We start from the raw sequence: 15,907 nt of genomic DNA, 5'->3' as shown, positions 1-15,907 counted from the left end.
CATCACTGGTAAGGAGGAAGAGGTGGGGTTTAGGGCCAGTGTAGGTGCGAAAGAGGGACTGTTCACATAACCTACAAAGAGGCAGGCATAGCTTGGGCCCATGTGGGTACCCATGGCCACCCCCTTAGTCTGTAGGAAGTGGGAGGAATCGAAAGAGAAGTTGTTGAGGGTGAGGATGAGTTCGGCTAGACGGATGAGCGTGTTGGTGGATGTGGACTGGTAGTGGATGTGGACTGGTAGGGCCTGTGGGACAGGAAGAAGCGGAGGGCCTTAAGGCCATCTGCATGGGGAATGCAGGTGTGTAGTGACTGGATGTCCATGGTGAAAATGAGGTGTTGGGGACCGGGGAATTGGAAGTTCTGGAGGAGGTGGAGGGTGTGGGTAGTGTCACGGAAGTAGTTAGGGAGTTCCTGGACCAAGGGGGAGAAATTGGAGACCAGATAGATGGAGATGAGTTCGGTGGGGCAGGAGCAGGTGGAGACAATGGGTCGACCAGGGCAAGCGGGTTTGTGGATTTTAGGAAGGAGATAGAAATGGGAGGTGTGGGGTTGGGGAACAATGAGGTTGGAGGCTGTGGGTGGGAGGTCACCTGAGATGATGAGGTTTGGATGGTTTGGTGCTCGGGGGGGTGGGGTCATGTCGAAGTGGGTGGTAGAAGGAGGTGTCGGAAAGTTGGCGTCTGATCTCAGCAATGTAAAGGTCAGTGTGCCATGCTACAACAGCGCCTCCCTTGTCTACGGGTTTGATGGTAAGGTTGGGATTGGAGCGTAGGGAGTGGAGGGCTGCACGTTCTGCAGGGGAGAAGTTGAAGTGGGTGAGAGGGGTGGAGAGGTTGAGCGATTGATGTCTCGACAGCAGTTGGAGATGTGACCTATCCCCTCCCTACCTCCCCACCCATACTCTCCTCTCCACCTATCTTTTCCTCTATCCATCTTCGGTCCACCTCCCCCTCTCTCCCTATTTATTTCAGAATCGTCTCCCCATCCCCCTTTTCTGATGAAGGGTCTAGGCCTGAAATGTCAGCTTTTGTGCTCCGAAGATGCTGCTTGGTGTGCTGTGTTTATCCAGCTCGACACTTTGTTATAGCGAGCTTTGAGAAGATTTGTAGCTCAGGTTGAGGTTCTGGATGTGAGTTTGCTCACTGAGCTGGAAGGTTAGTTTTCAGACGTTTCGTCACCATTCTAGGCAACATCATCAGTGAGCCTCCGGTGAAGATTCGTCGGAGGCTCACTGATGATGTTACCTAGAATGGTGACGAAACGTCTGAAAACTAACCTTCCAGCTCAGCGAACAAACTCACATCCAGAACACCTTGTTGTCTCGGATTCTCCAGCATCTGCAGTTCCCATTATCTCTCACCAATGTCCAGCCAAACATGATATCCAAACTACTACATTGGAAGCTATGATCAATGAAGGCAAGTGTGCCAAATGCCTCCCTCACCATCCTGTAAACCTGTGACTCAACTTCCAAAAAACTATGCACCTACATCCCTACATCTCTTTGTTTGGCAACATTCCCCAAGGCCGACCATTAACTGTTTAAGTCCTGCCTGGTTTTTAACTTTCCAAATACAATACCTCACATTTATCTAAGTTAAACTCTATCTGCCGCCTAACGCATCTGATAAAGGCCCTGTCACAATCTGACATAATCTCCATGACTGCCCACTGCATCGCCAAATTTGGTGTCACCTGCACACTTATTGACCATATCTCCTGTGCTCACGTCCAACTCATTTATCTCAATGACAAAAGCAATGGACACATCACTGATCCTTGTGGCACATCACTGGTCACAGGACTCCAGGCTGAAAAATGACTCTCTCCCACTACCTTCTGCGCCCTTCCCTCAAACCAATTTTGTATCCAGTTGGCCAGCTCTCCTCTGGATCTCATGTGACCTGACCTTACTAACCAGCCCACCATGCAGATTGTTTTCTAACACCTTGCTGAAGTCTATATAGACAATATCTACTGCTCTGCCATCATCAATCTTCTTTGTCATCTCTTCAAAACACTCAAACAAGTTAGTGAGACACAATGTTCTATGCACAAAGCCATGCTGACTATCCCTAATTAGTTCTTGTCTTTCAAAATGCATGTAAATCCTGTCCTCAGGATTCCCTCCAACAACCTATCCACCACTGATGTAAGGCTCACCAGTCCATAGTTCCCTAAATTTTCCTTACAGCCTTTCTTACCTAATGGCACCGCATTAGCCGACCTCCAATCTTCTTGGCACATTACCTGTAGCTACTGATGATGCAAACGTCCGACCAACAATCCTGCCCTAGCTTCCCCCAAAGTTGATGTCCCCTTTTCACCCAAACATAGACCAGGTGGTGTCAGAAACAGAGAAGAACATGCAAATATTGGCCTGACGCTGAATAGTCTGTAAACAGCATGGCCAAGCTAACACATGTTCCGAATAATTTAATTGAACAGATGACATTCTCTATTTACTTTTGGAAAAAGAAACAATTAATTCCAGGAAGTTACAGTGTATTTAGAAAGAGTTCCTTTAAAGAAAGAATATATGCAGGCTTGAATGTATCGGCCAACATTTGTTCCTTAAACTGCTGCCCTGAGGTGGTAATGCCTTGCAAAGTCATTTCAGAGGCCACTTCCAGCAGACTGCATTATAGTCCAAATGGAATCATACGTCAGTCAGATCCTGTATGGAGATTGTTCCCTAGGTTGTTAGAAAGTTAAAAAAAATCAATAAGTCCCCAGTATACTTGCCTAATGGACTCAGATTAACAGAAAACACTGAGTAGGTTTCTGATTTAACAAGAACTACCTCTTAGAAGCAATCAATTCCAACTACACGCAAATAAAAATCTGAGATTTCACCATCAGAGATAATGGGAACTGCAGATGCTGGAGAATCCAAGATAACAAAGTTTGAAGCTGGATGAACACAGCAGGCCAAGCAGCATTTCAGGAGCACAAAAGCTGACATTTTGGGCCTAGACCCTTCATCAGAGAGGGGGATGGGGGTGGGAAAGCAATGAACTGAATTTGCTGGCTACCTGCTTTGACTTCTATGTGGAGAAATCTCAATGTCTAGCTTGCTTGACGCATTTGTAAGATATAGGTTAATGAGGTCAGTTGTCCCATCAACAAGTTATTTAACATGTAACAATCTCCCTTAACTGGCAACTTGCCACTGCCTGGTGAGAACTCACCATACTGCCTGTGAAAAGTATAGATGGAATGAGTCACCACCTGACATTAGGGTCTCACTGGAATTTTGTCTCATTCTGTCACAAAACCTGCCATAACCCACAGCACTCAGACCTTTATAAGATTCTATCCAATGTTTCGCTCACTTGCTCTCTCTGGCTGAAAATAAGACATGTCCAAAGCACTGTTGAAGGAAACTACACAAACTGCAAAACCTAGAATTGCCAAGCAAGTACTCAACTCCCAAAGTCTGTGCAACTGAAATTACCTGCTTTATTAGCTATACTGTTTCACCATTTATTTTTCATGTCCAAGCCGAAGTCTGATTCATGTATTCTCTTTTTACTATTCCTTTTTAGATTCATTTCTCATTTCTAATGAGGAAGTGCCACTTTACTACATATGCTTGCATTTTAGTAGCTAATAAACGCAATCTTTCTTTATTCATTAAAGCCTGGCTGCATTGGCACCTTTTAAAACCCATTTTCCTAATGAACCAATTCAATAATGTTATTTACATCTTGGCAGCAAATGAAAGTTAAACCTGGGCCTCCTTAATCATCGGGTAGGGATACTGTCTTTGCACCTAGTCTGGTGAAATGTATCCATGGGGAAAAGATAGCTTTTTTTATTAATTGATCTTGTTGTGACCAGACGGGAGAGAAGTTAAGTGAGAAAGGAGAGCAGTAAATCCCTGCTCACCCAAGAGTGTAACTATCCGAGGCCAACCCATCTAGATGTGTAATGAATTAGGTATCTTTACCCTGGGCCAAATGTAACATCAGTCAATTTGAATGCATCAAGATCCATCAATATTAAACTAAACAAATAACCAAGGAATCATACAGTCATAGATTCATACAGCAAGGAAAAAGACCGTTCAGTCCAACCCGTCCATGCTGGCCAAGTTTCTCAAACTAAAAAGTTCCATTTGCCTGCGCTTTCTATTCCAGTTTTGTAAATGTCCAAATGTCAGTTGATCTGTTTTATCTTAAGCAATAAGTGTTATCTAGAACTGTTGTATGAAGAGACAAAGTTGATCTAATAAACCTCTCAGTGGCTGAATAAATCCTGTTTAAGAACTGATTTTTTTTTACAAATATTGACTATACATCAGAAGTGAATGGTCGAATAATCTAACTGATCATCAAGAACAAATCAATTAGTCATAGAATCATAGAGATGTACAGCATGGAAACAGACTCTTCAATCCAACTTGTCCACATCGACTGGATATCCTAAATATAATCTAGAGGAGCACAGCAGACCAGGCAGCATCAGAGGAGCAGGAAAGCTGTTGTTTCAGGTTGGGACAGAAAAATATTTTTCTGAAGAGGGGTCCCGACCTGAAACGTCAGCTTTCCTGTTCCTCTGATGCTGCCTGGCCTGTTGTGTTCCTTCAGCTCCACACTGTTTTTTCAGACTCCAGCATCGGCAGTTCTTACTATCGCTAAATAGAATCTAGTCACTTTTGCCAGCATTTGTTCCATGTCCCTCCAAACCCTTCCTATTCATATACCTATCCAGGTGCCTTTTAAATGTTGTATTTGTACCAGCCTCCACCACTTCCTCTGGCAGCTCAGTCCATACACACACCAACCTCTGTGTGAAAAGGTTACCCTTTAGGTCCCTTTTAAATCTTTCCCCTCTCACCTTAAACCTATACACTTTAGTTTTGGACACCCCCACCCCACTACAAGGAAGAGATTAAAAAATAGTTGTATGTAATTTGCAATGCTGGAAATGTTGCTTTGAGAAACCTGTGAGTTTGATTCAAGGGCATTTTTATTTTTAAAGTAATATAGGATTCAGTTGATTCAATCATATTTTAGTATCACTGATCATTTAGATTAAGAGGATCGCTCCATGTACATTTATTAAATACTTTGAAAAACTGAACACACAATGAAACAAAGCCAATAGAACAATTTATACTCACAGCTTCGTTAGGTACTTCCGACTTTTTTGTTAGACCTTAGATGAAACAAGGTTCATGGTTCGCCATCTGATGTGGTTGCCAGGTGATTTATTTATAGGTGATGAAATATAGCAACAAATTGATAATCTAATTATATGAGTCAATGCACAATGCACTTAACTATTAGAATAATCTCAAGCAAATCAAATGCTACACCTATGTAAAGATACTAAACATATTTGCATTTTTAATGCACCTTTGCAAATATCTGTTCCACTGTTGGGGAGTTTTGATGTTACAACATGCTTTTACATTAATTTGTTAATTAGTGGGGCATAAGTTAGATAAAGGGGCCTTTTTCAAGATAACAGCAGGTGAATAGTGGAGTTTTGCGGGCATCACTAATATACACATTAGACATTAATAATATAGATGACGGAACTGACGGCATTGTTGCTAAGTTTGAAGATGTCACAAAGTGGGGTGGAGAGCTTGCAGAAGGACCTGGATAGTTTAGGAGAGTAGGCAAAGAAATGGCAGGCGGAATACAAATGGGAAAATGTGAGATTATGCACTTTGGTAGGAGGAATAGAGATGCAGACTATTTTCTAACGGGGAAAAGCTTCAGAAATCTGAAGCACAAAGGGACATGTGAGTCCTAGGTTAGAATTCCCTTGAAGTTATTACACAAGTTCACTTGGCAGTTGGGAAGGCAAATACACTGTTAGCATTCTTTTTGAGAGGGCTAGAATACAAGAGCAGAGATGTCCTGCTGAGACTGTTTAAGGCTCTGATCAGACTTCATCTGGAATATTGTGACCAGTTTTGGATTCTGTACCCAAGGAAGAATGGGCTGGCATTGTAGGTGGTCCAGAGGACATTTACAAGCATGATCCCAGGGATGAAGTGCTTTTCACATGAGAAGCAGTCGAAGACATTAGGTCTGTAGTTAATGGAGTTTAGAAGGATGAGGGGAATCTGACTGAAATTTACAGAATACTGAGAGACATAGATAGAGAGGATGTGGAAAAGATGTTTCTACAAGTTGGAGAGACTATGATCCAAGGGGATAGCCTCAGAGTGAAAGGCCAACCCTTTAGAACTGAGATTAGGAGGGACATCTTCAGCCAGATGGTGGTGAATCTGTGGAACCTTTTGCCAAAGAAGACCATGGAGGCCAAGCCATTGACTGTATTTAAGATAGAGATGGATAAGTTCTTGATCAGTAAAGACACCTTGCCCGCAATATGACCCTTTCAGCTACAAGAAACATCATAGATCAAACTACCAACATCCTGAAGTAACGGTCCTGCTGCCTGGCCTGAGTCCTACATTATTTAATCGAGTTGGTGTCCAAATTTGTTGTAGTCTGCTGCAACCTTTACAATGGCACAATCATGAGGGCACAGCCCTTATCAAACAGACATTCAGAGGGACTTCAGCAAGAGGCAATGAAAGACATCTGGTGCTAATTGTTATTTTACTCAATCTGTTTGGATGTGTGATGACACACCCTGCAGAAAATTAGATTTAGACCCAGATGCCCTGGCTCGGAGGTAGAGGTACGCGAACTGCACTGTACTGTGCCACAACAGCTCTTTAGGGCAGCATGGTGGCTTAGTGGTTAGCACTGTTGCCCCACAGTGCCAGGGACCTGTGTTTGATTCCAGCCTTGGGTGACTGACTGTGTGGAGTTTGCACATTCTCCCCACACATGCATGGGTTTCCTCTCACAGTCCAAAAATGTGCAGGCTTAGTGGATTGGTCATGCTGAAATGCCCATAATGTTCAGGGATGTGTAGATTAGATGGGTTATAGGGAGACGGGTCTGAGTGGGATGCTCTGAGGGTCAGTGTGGAGATGTTGGATCGAAGGGCCTGTTCTCACATTGTAAGGATTCTATGAAATGATGACCGTCAACTTGGAACTCAAACCTGAGAATAAGAGTTCCATGCTCTGGCACACAACTAGGTGAGCACCTGATGTTAACTGAACATCACTTGTATTTAAATGTATCCTGATACTAGGTATTAACTGGGGATTCACTTGTGCTCTTATTAATAAGAACAGACCAAAATTGTGGCTGTTGGGGCCAGGAAGTACATGTTTGTAATGTGCATTTCTTTGTGGAAATGTTTATAAAAGTATATAATGGGCCTTCTTGTGGCACAGTGGTATTGTCTCTGCCACTGAACTGGGAGGCCCAGGTTCAAATTGCACCTGTTCCAGATGTGTGTAATAACACTTCTGAACAAGTTGATTAGAAAAATAGGTTAAATAAAAACAAAGTGATTCTACTTCTACCTTTAACAACCTGGTTTACGGGAATATAACATTCAGGGCTCCTTGTTCTGCGATGTAGATTAGTAATGGAATTAGTAACGATGGTGTTGGGGTTAGAGGAAATAGCAGGATGTAGATGATAATGCTGTTAAAGCAGTGATCAAGGATGGTTTAGTGACTGATTGAGATCCAGGTTGCGGAGGGCCAAAAGAAATGAGATAGTCAAAGGGGTGGGATAATTTTTACAACAGCTAAGATTTGCTAAGGATAGAAGAGCAAAGAAATCTGAGGAGCGGGGACTAGAGGATTTTAAATTCAGCTGAAATCACCATTGAATGAAGAGTCACTTTGAACAAAAGACAGAGGAAGAAGAGAAGGGAAAATATTTTTGTGAGGAAGGCAACATGGTAATTGGGAGAGTGTCACATTATGAGGAGTTTAATAGAAAGGAGAACTGGATGAGAAAAGCGTTTTGAAGGAGGAATCAGCAAAGATGGTATTTAGTGATTAGAGGTAAACAAGAGCAGAGGCCGGAGGATTACTGACGGAAAGAGAGACTGGTACCAAACAGGCACAGAAGAAAATAGCAAGAGAGGGGCACAGAGAGAAGAGACAGGTTTATTTGAAAGGGGCCCACCTCTTAAGAAAAATCAGGAAAGCTGTCAGTTCAAAATGAATGGCAAATGAGGATTAGTAGCAAATTAAATGTAGGCAGGTGGTATGGAACATAACAGGTATCAGAAATGAAATCTTTTATGTTGTGAAATGCAAATGCAATGTTAATAACAGAGGCGCATTCGGAGTCACTTTGCATCAGTTCACAAAAATAATTAATACCAAAAGCAAATAATTTATTTTGCATATGGCAGTGATACAACAGCAACAATTTATTTTTATAAAATATTGTTAAAACAATGAAAGATCCCAGTATGATTCACTGCAGCCTTTGCAAAACTACATTAGGCACTGAAGCAATACCAGGCAGGATAGCGAAAACTTTTAGGAGTAGCACCTCAAAAGAAGACAGTTAGAGAGGTGGAGAAGTCTGGGACGAGTGGGTTTCCAGAACTTGGGCCATAGGTAGCTGAAGGCAAGGCCTCCAATAGTGGACTAATTAAAACCAGAAACGTTCAAGAGACCAGAATTAGATGAAGCACAGGTATCTCAGAGGTTTGTGTGCTTGGAGGAGATTAGAAGTAGAAAGGTGCAAGAGGGATTTAACAACATGGATGAGAATTTTAAAATTGAGGAATTATTTGAGCAGCTAATGTAGGTCAATGAGCATAGAGCTGTTAGTTCCATTATAATGTTCATTAATAATAGAGAAAACAATTTGGCATGTCCAAGATTCCAGAACATTATCAGCAACCTACATATATATTTTACTCTGAGTTTGAACACTAAGGGAAGAGCAATTGGCTCCTGGTTATTCAGGTTTATTTGGATCTGTTATCTTTGCTACCTGAAAATTTCCTGAAGCAAGCCGAGCTGAAACAAAGTTAATAAACCCAGTCTTATCTGAATCCAGGCTAATCTGTTTTGGAGATGCTGAATAATTATTTCATCTAAGGAAAGATCACTTTGAACTAAAAGCACAACATCTAATAACTCCTTTCATTCTCACCATCGCAGTGTATTTTACTGCGCAGTATAATGCATGGTAAAATCAGGCTTTTAAATTTTTCCAACCGTTGGAGTAAATAAAACAACAGTTGTGTAAAGTTGAAAAGTTTTCCTTTCGTACATTTACAGGAAATAATATGGTGTTAGTTTCACAGTTGCCCATCTGTACTGAGAACAAAGCTGAGTACTGAGAAGTCATACACCTCTTACGCTGGCACCATCAATGCTTACCAATCAATCATTGCTGATAACATTTGGCCAGTCGGCTAGTATTTAGTACAAGTAAAGATGAAAGCCATCAGTGAATACCAAGCCTTCTGAAATATTCACTTCACACCAGTTCAAACTGAGCTGCCAGACACCTCTAATTAATGGTGGTAGATGTAGAGACAATTATCGCTGTTTCACTCTATTATCCTGGGAATCTGTGGTTTTACTGCCTCGCACCAATTCAACCAGTCCAAACAAATGATACAGCACAGTTCAGGTTTCATCATATGTATTGTGATTTTCAATATTGTTCCTTAATTATGCACAGTTTCTGTGATTACCTTGAACTGTTCCGAACTTTCAGTGCCAGATGGAAAGGTGGATTATAAAATTTGAAAATATGAGGTTGGTGGGAAGAAAAGAAAATAGATTATTATTGAAATGGAAAGAGACTGCTCAACGTAGCAGCACAGAGACATCAGGGTGTCCTCATGCATGAATTGTAAAACGTTAGCATAATCGACTGTAACTGAAGGTTGCTTAAAAAGGAATAGTTGAACAGTAGGCTGCCTTCATAAAGGAGATGGTCCAGTACAGTCAAAACATAATTACTTAAAAGAGAAGGGTACAATAAATAATCCAGAGCTTCCGGGATGACAGAAGAGATCCATGTTAATGTTGAGTAGAAAATGTGCTTAGGGCAGCACAGTAGTTCTGTGGTTAACACTGCTGCTCTAAGCTCCAGGGACCGCATTCAATTCCACCCTTGAGCAACTGTCTGTGTGGACTATACATGTTCTCCCTGTGTCTGTGTGGGTTTCCTCCCACATCCAAGGATGTTCAGGTTAGGTGGATTGGCCGTGCTAAATTGCCCACAGTGTCTAGCGATGTGTAGATTTGGCGGATTGGACATGGGAAATGCAAAGCTATCAGGATAGGGTGGGGGTCCAGGCAGAATGCCGTTCAGAGTGTCAGTGCAGACTCAGTGGCCCACATGGCCTCTTTCTGCATTTGGCGATTCTATGACAAGGATCAGGTAGTATATACAAGTGAGAAACAAGTTGACTACAGAAGTTTAAGAAGGGAATTGATAAGAAACAAGTCCGAGAAGCAGTGGGGAGCCATGATAAGAGTTGGGCAATTAACACAAAGAGAAAATTGAAAGTCTTCTAGAAACACATCATTGTCTTAGAAACACAGGAAAAATCATCTCTGATTGCCATAAATAAAATGGGAGTAGGAATAAGCCATTCAGCCCCTCAAGCCTGCCCCACCATTCAACAAGATCATGGCTGATCTGCCCCAGGTCTCAGATCCTCGTGATTTCAAAAATTTACTTACTACCTCTTTATAAATACTTACAGTGATCTAACCTCTACAGCTCTCCGGGGTAGAGAATTCTCTGGGAAAAGAAATTCCTTTGAGTATCATTTTTAAACAAATAAATGTCACTTTATTCTGTCAGTGTGTTCCCTGATTAGAGATTTCCTCACTAATGGAAACTTCTCTTCAACATCAATTCTGCCAAGCCCCTTTCGATTCTTGTATGTTTCAATAAAATCACTACTCACTCTTCTGAAATCTAATGCATAAGGGTCCATCCTGGTTAGCCAATCTTGATGAGTAAATGTCTTCATTCCAGGAATCAGCCTGGAGAATCTATTTTAAATAGCCACCAAATGCCAGTATATCCTTTCTTAAATATAGGGACCCACACTGCACACAGTACCTCATGTGCAGCCTCACCATGACTCGACAGTTGTACCAAGACTTTCCTATTTTTCAAACTTCAATCTCCATCCCCATTTCAACTCTGAACACTTTAGATTCCCTACAGTGTGGAAACAAGTCCACACCGCCCCTTGAAGCATCCCACCCAGACCATTCCCCGTATAACCCACACACCCCTGAACACTACGGGCAATTTAGCACGGCCGATCCACCTAGCCTGCACATCTTTTGATTGTGGGTGGAAACCGGACCACCTGGAGGAAACACACGCAGACACGGGGAGAGCATGCAAACTCCACACAGACAGTCGCCTGAGGCTGGGATTGAAGCCGGGTCCCTGGTGCTGTGAAGCTGCAGTGCTAACCACTGAGCCACCATGCCGCCCCAACAACCTTTAAATCCTTTAATATAAAGTACACATAATTTCCAAGCCACATTTCCATTATTGTCACCTCACTAATCTTATTCACTGTACTTTGTACCTTTACAATGTGCATTCTAAACCTGTCTTTGTATTCCTTACAGTCCTTTTTAAGTGTGCTCCTATCCAATATTGTACAATTTCCTTCTCTTGTACAATTCAACACTCTCACTCCCTTAAGTTCCTTATTCTCCTTTTTCACTTCTATACGCTGCTGCTCATCTTTAGCTGCCAATTCCATTTGTACCCTGTCCAACAATACTAGTGAATCTCCTTGCGAGGACATTGGTTCCAAACTTGTTGAGGTGCAACCATTTTGAATATGTGCATCCTACCTTAGGAGTTTTCATAAGGAATGTATCCTCAATTTTTGAATGTCCTCTCTGCGCTGTTGTTAGCTCACTCCGAGCCCACTAACATTTTATTACTTCACCCACCCTCTCTCTGCTCGGTAACTCATCAAATTCTCTGCTCTCAGTAATTTTCTATTTTCACCAAATAATAACCAGCTACTCTCTCATCAAACAAAAACAATGTTTCTGGAAAAGCCCAGCAGGTCTGGCAGCATCTGTGAAGGGAAGAACGGAGTTAACGTTTCGGGTCCAGTGACCCCTCCTCTGAGATCTGAGGTGGGGCCACTGGACCCGAAATGTTAACTCTGTTTTTTCCTTCATTGATGCTGCCAGACCTACTGGGCTTTTCCAGCAACTGTGTTTTTGTTCCTGATTTACGGCATCCGCAGTTCTTTCGGTTATTACTCCCTCATTGAACCTCTGTTCCCACTAAATCACTCTGCTCCCACTGACTCTCTGCACCCTCTCAGTCTCTGCTATCACTAATGTTTTCCACTCTTATTAACTTTCCCTGCTCTCACGATTTCTCTTCGTGTCCACTAATGCTTTTTGCTTTCATTAACTCTCCCTCTGTTCTCAGTAAATCTCGATGAACTCATTAAGTTTTTCAACACTCATGAACTCCCTTTGTATTCATTAACTTTTCCTGCCCTAAGTTACCTCCTGCTCTTGTTAACTCTCTCTGTCCTTACTACCGTGATTTTGCTGCTCCAATGTTTTGAAAGTTGCAAATTTCTTTGAAAACAGCCATGATAAAATACAAGTATTTGATTTATCCAGCAAGGGGACAGGTACTTGCTTCAGTAAGGCAAGGATCATAGTCGGCAAATTTCTAACCAACTTGGAGATAACCCCATAGGATTTCTAATCTATCACTTTAGCCACTGGGCCATGACTATGTGTTTCAGTCCATCCTGCCTCTTGAATTGGATGTCAAAGGTGAATATCCCAGTTGTGAGGACACAGATGAAAATCCCATCAATTCCACCTGGTAAGCGATGGGTGAAAGAGGAGGCATCTGGCAGCGTTGGAGACAACAGCAATAGCAGGATCAGCTGGACACAGCTCCACCTAGGCTTGGGATTTCCAGGCGAACAAGGAGCAGGCCCTGGGTTAACTCCTCCAGCCTGGACTCACAGGCCTGAGCTGAGGCTCCACGTAACATCGAGGCCCGGGTGCTTGAAGGAGCGGCAGCATTGGTGAAAAGGATGATGGAGGACCCTAACAACTGATGACCGGTGACAGTGTCTGTAGGAATGCCAGATGGTGAGCAGGAGGTAATGAACCTGTGCATCCCCAGGCCCATGGCTCCAGCTCAGATGTGACAGTCATAATTATGGCAGTGGTAGAGGCTGGGAACCAAGATCCCAGAACCTGTTACAGAGACTCCTGCCAATGTCAAGCAGTGACTAGAGGAGCAGCGGAGGAGGAATGAGAAGAAGAGTGAAAAATGAACCCTGTTGCAGGGAAATCTTGCGTTATATTGAGCATTTCAAAATGGTACCAGAGCGGGCCAACACTTTGCATAAAAGATGCAAAAAAACACTTTACACTGTATTTTTATATGCATGTGACTATAAAACTAAATTTAATCTAAATCTAATCCAACCTTTTTACACTTACTGATCCTTCCTGTGTTCAGTAACTCACTCTGCCCTTACAAACTCTTTCTGCTGTCTTAACTCTTACGAACATCATCCAAACTCATTCAGTCTTCCCCATTAACCCTCAGTAAGCCTCTGTGCATTAATTAACTCTCTAAGCTGTTATGATCCGAGCTCATGTTATTAATGGACAAGTCAGATCCCAGACTGATATTTGGTTTGATGAATCAAATACTTTGTTTTCCTGTTTAACATAGCCGTCTTCCACTGAAGCACAATCCACAATACTGCGGATTTGTTTTTAACAATAAAACAGAAGTGTATTATGTAAAAGGGATGAAGATAAAATAAAACAAATCAACCTATTCACATATAACAGAATTTGAAAGATTTCAAAGTACATGATAAAAATAAAATCCTATCTATCTCAACATCATCACTTTACAGTACACAAATATCAACAAGGGTCCTCCTTTCTATCACTTCCTCAGGTTTGACTTAACTCTATTTCAATTTCAGGTTACCAGTCTTGAGAGTTTGACAGCTTTGAGTAGTCAGGAACTGAGTTTAAATTTTCTTAGTTTCAAATAACTATTCAAATATACTAGTCAAACACTTCTGGTCAGAAATTTTCAAAGTAAAAACCTTACACTAACTGAGCCTGTTTCCTAACTCTCATGAATTAATTCCTTTCTCCAGAGATAAAGAAAACTGTTCTCACACTTAACTTCAACTAGGTTTTTTTGTGAACTGAAACGAAAAGCTTTCCAATTATGGGTTCCTTTCCCCTAGGCAAAAGAATATCAATTCCTGATTCTTCTAAACTGAAAACAAGTTAATGTTTTTTAATCCATATTCTCTTTGGTTGTAAAAAACTCTTAATGCAAATGAAGTCTCATTATCACATCAAGAGTTGATCTGTTACCATAAAAATCATGGTTCCTGAACAACTAAAAAGTTAATCATACATAAAGACCAAACCTACATGTCACTAGTTCAAAATCCAAACTCGAAAATAAATAATATTAGTATGTATAAATCTTATAAGTATGTATAAATCTTATTAGTATGTATAAATCTTATAAGTATGTATAAATCTTATTAGTATGTATAAATAATATTAGTATGTATAAATAATATTAGTATGTATAAATAATATTAGTATGTATAAATCTTATACCTTATGTCCTGACACTCTATGCACTTATTATCTCTCTATGTGCTGATTAACTCTCTACACTCACACTAACACCTTTCTGTATTCACTATTTATATACTCACTAGCACTTCTGGCTTTCACTAACATTCTGATTTCATTAACTCCATCTACCTGTACCCATTACCTCTACCCACTAATGTCCATACATTCACTGATATGTTCTGCATTCACAGTCTCTCTCTGCTCCTACTATCTCTATTTGCACACATTAACTGTAGCTGCACTAATTAATACTGTCTAGTTTCACTAATTCTCTCTGCCCTCTCTAATTCTCAGCACTCACTAACTCTCTATTCCCAATAACACTCTATGCTCGCATTAAATCTCTCTGCGCTCACTGACCCTCCATGCTCTCTGTAATTCTTTCTGATCTCACTACACACACTGCTCTCACTAACTCTGTACACTCTATCTACTCTCTACACTCTGTAGAACTTTTTCTGCCCCAACTCACTGTCCTCATTAACCATCTATATGGGCCACAACACTCACTGCTCCCACTAGCTCTCTATGCATAAACCTGAGGATCAATGAAATGAAAGTGATCATAGTCCCAGGTCAGAAGTCACATGACACCAGGTTATAGTTCAACAGGTTTATTTGAAATCACAAACTTTTGGGGCACAGTTTTGAAAGCTTGTGATTTCAGAAAAACTTTATGGGCTATAACCTGGCATTGTGTGACTTCTGACTTTTCCCACCACAGTCCATGACTGGCACTCCACAACACTGTCCCAGAAGATCATAGTTTGTTCTCTCAAAGAGAGAACGATAACTGGTGCTGAGTTTGACCCAAGGATCCCCACACCTCAGGTAAGGTTGAGAAGATAGAAATTCAGTGGTGTCCACAACCTGTATTAGAACTGAACCTGTGCTGTTGGCATCACAGGCCAACTATAATGACAACTGAGCAAACCAACCAAAACCCTGGCATGAATGGAAGAAACAATAGCAGCTGCCGTAATGGGCACAGTTGTATATATCTTAGAAGGAGCAGAGGGAGAAAATGTACTTTCATAATAGGGGCTCAACTCTAAGAAAATAGTGGGAAAGGAGGTCAGTTTGTAATGAGTAATAAGTAAGAAGAGGGCTTGAAGAAGACTTGGTGCTGTAAAAGGGAAGGACAGAGAGAAGTGAGGCTGGATCAGATAAAAAGAGGAGAATAGAAAACAATATGGAAATGAAATGTTGACTGAATTCCAGAAAAAGAACCAACTATGTGCGTATATATGGGTACAAATAGAAATATCCGCAGAAATGAAACCATCATACTGCCAAATGCAAATGCAATTCTTGGAGCTACTTTACATATGATCCAGGATCCATGTAACACAAGAAACAAAGAAGTTGTTATGCT

At 41.4% G+C, this 15,907-nt stretch overlaps 1 protein-coding gene across 1 annotated transcript in view; it reads right to left on the bottom strand.

The window, feature by feature from the left end:
• LOC125452658 (adhesion G protein-coupled receptor F5-like) overlaps positions 1 to 11,660 on the bottom strand; it is a 41,594-nt gene extending 29,934 nt beyond the window's left edge. Inside the window, exon 1 of the mRNA XM_059645710.1 lies at positions 11,436 to 11,660. Within this exon, the coding sequence (XP_059501693.1) occupies positions 11,436 to 11,660 (225 nt within the window). The remainder of the gene's footprint in view (positions 1 to 11,435) is intronic.
• Between the last annotated feature and the right edge of the window lie 4,247 nt (positions 11,661 to 15,907).

This window comes from Stegostoma tigrinum, chromosome 4 (genome assembly GCF_030684315.1).
Source record: "Stegostoma tigrinum isolate sSteTig4 chromosome 4, sSteTig4.hap1, whole genome shotgun sequence".
Lineage (NCBI taxonomy): Eukaryota > Metazoa > Chordata > Chondrichthyes > Orectolobiformes > Stegostomatidae > Stegostoma > Stegostoma tigrinum.
Note: the sequence above shows the minus strand (reverse complement) of the source record. Positions and strands in the feature narration are given on the sequence as shown.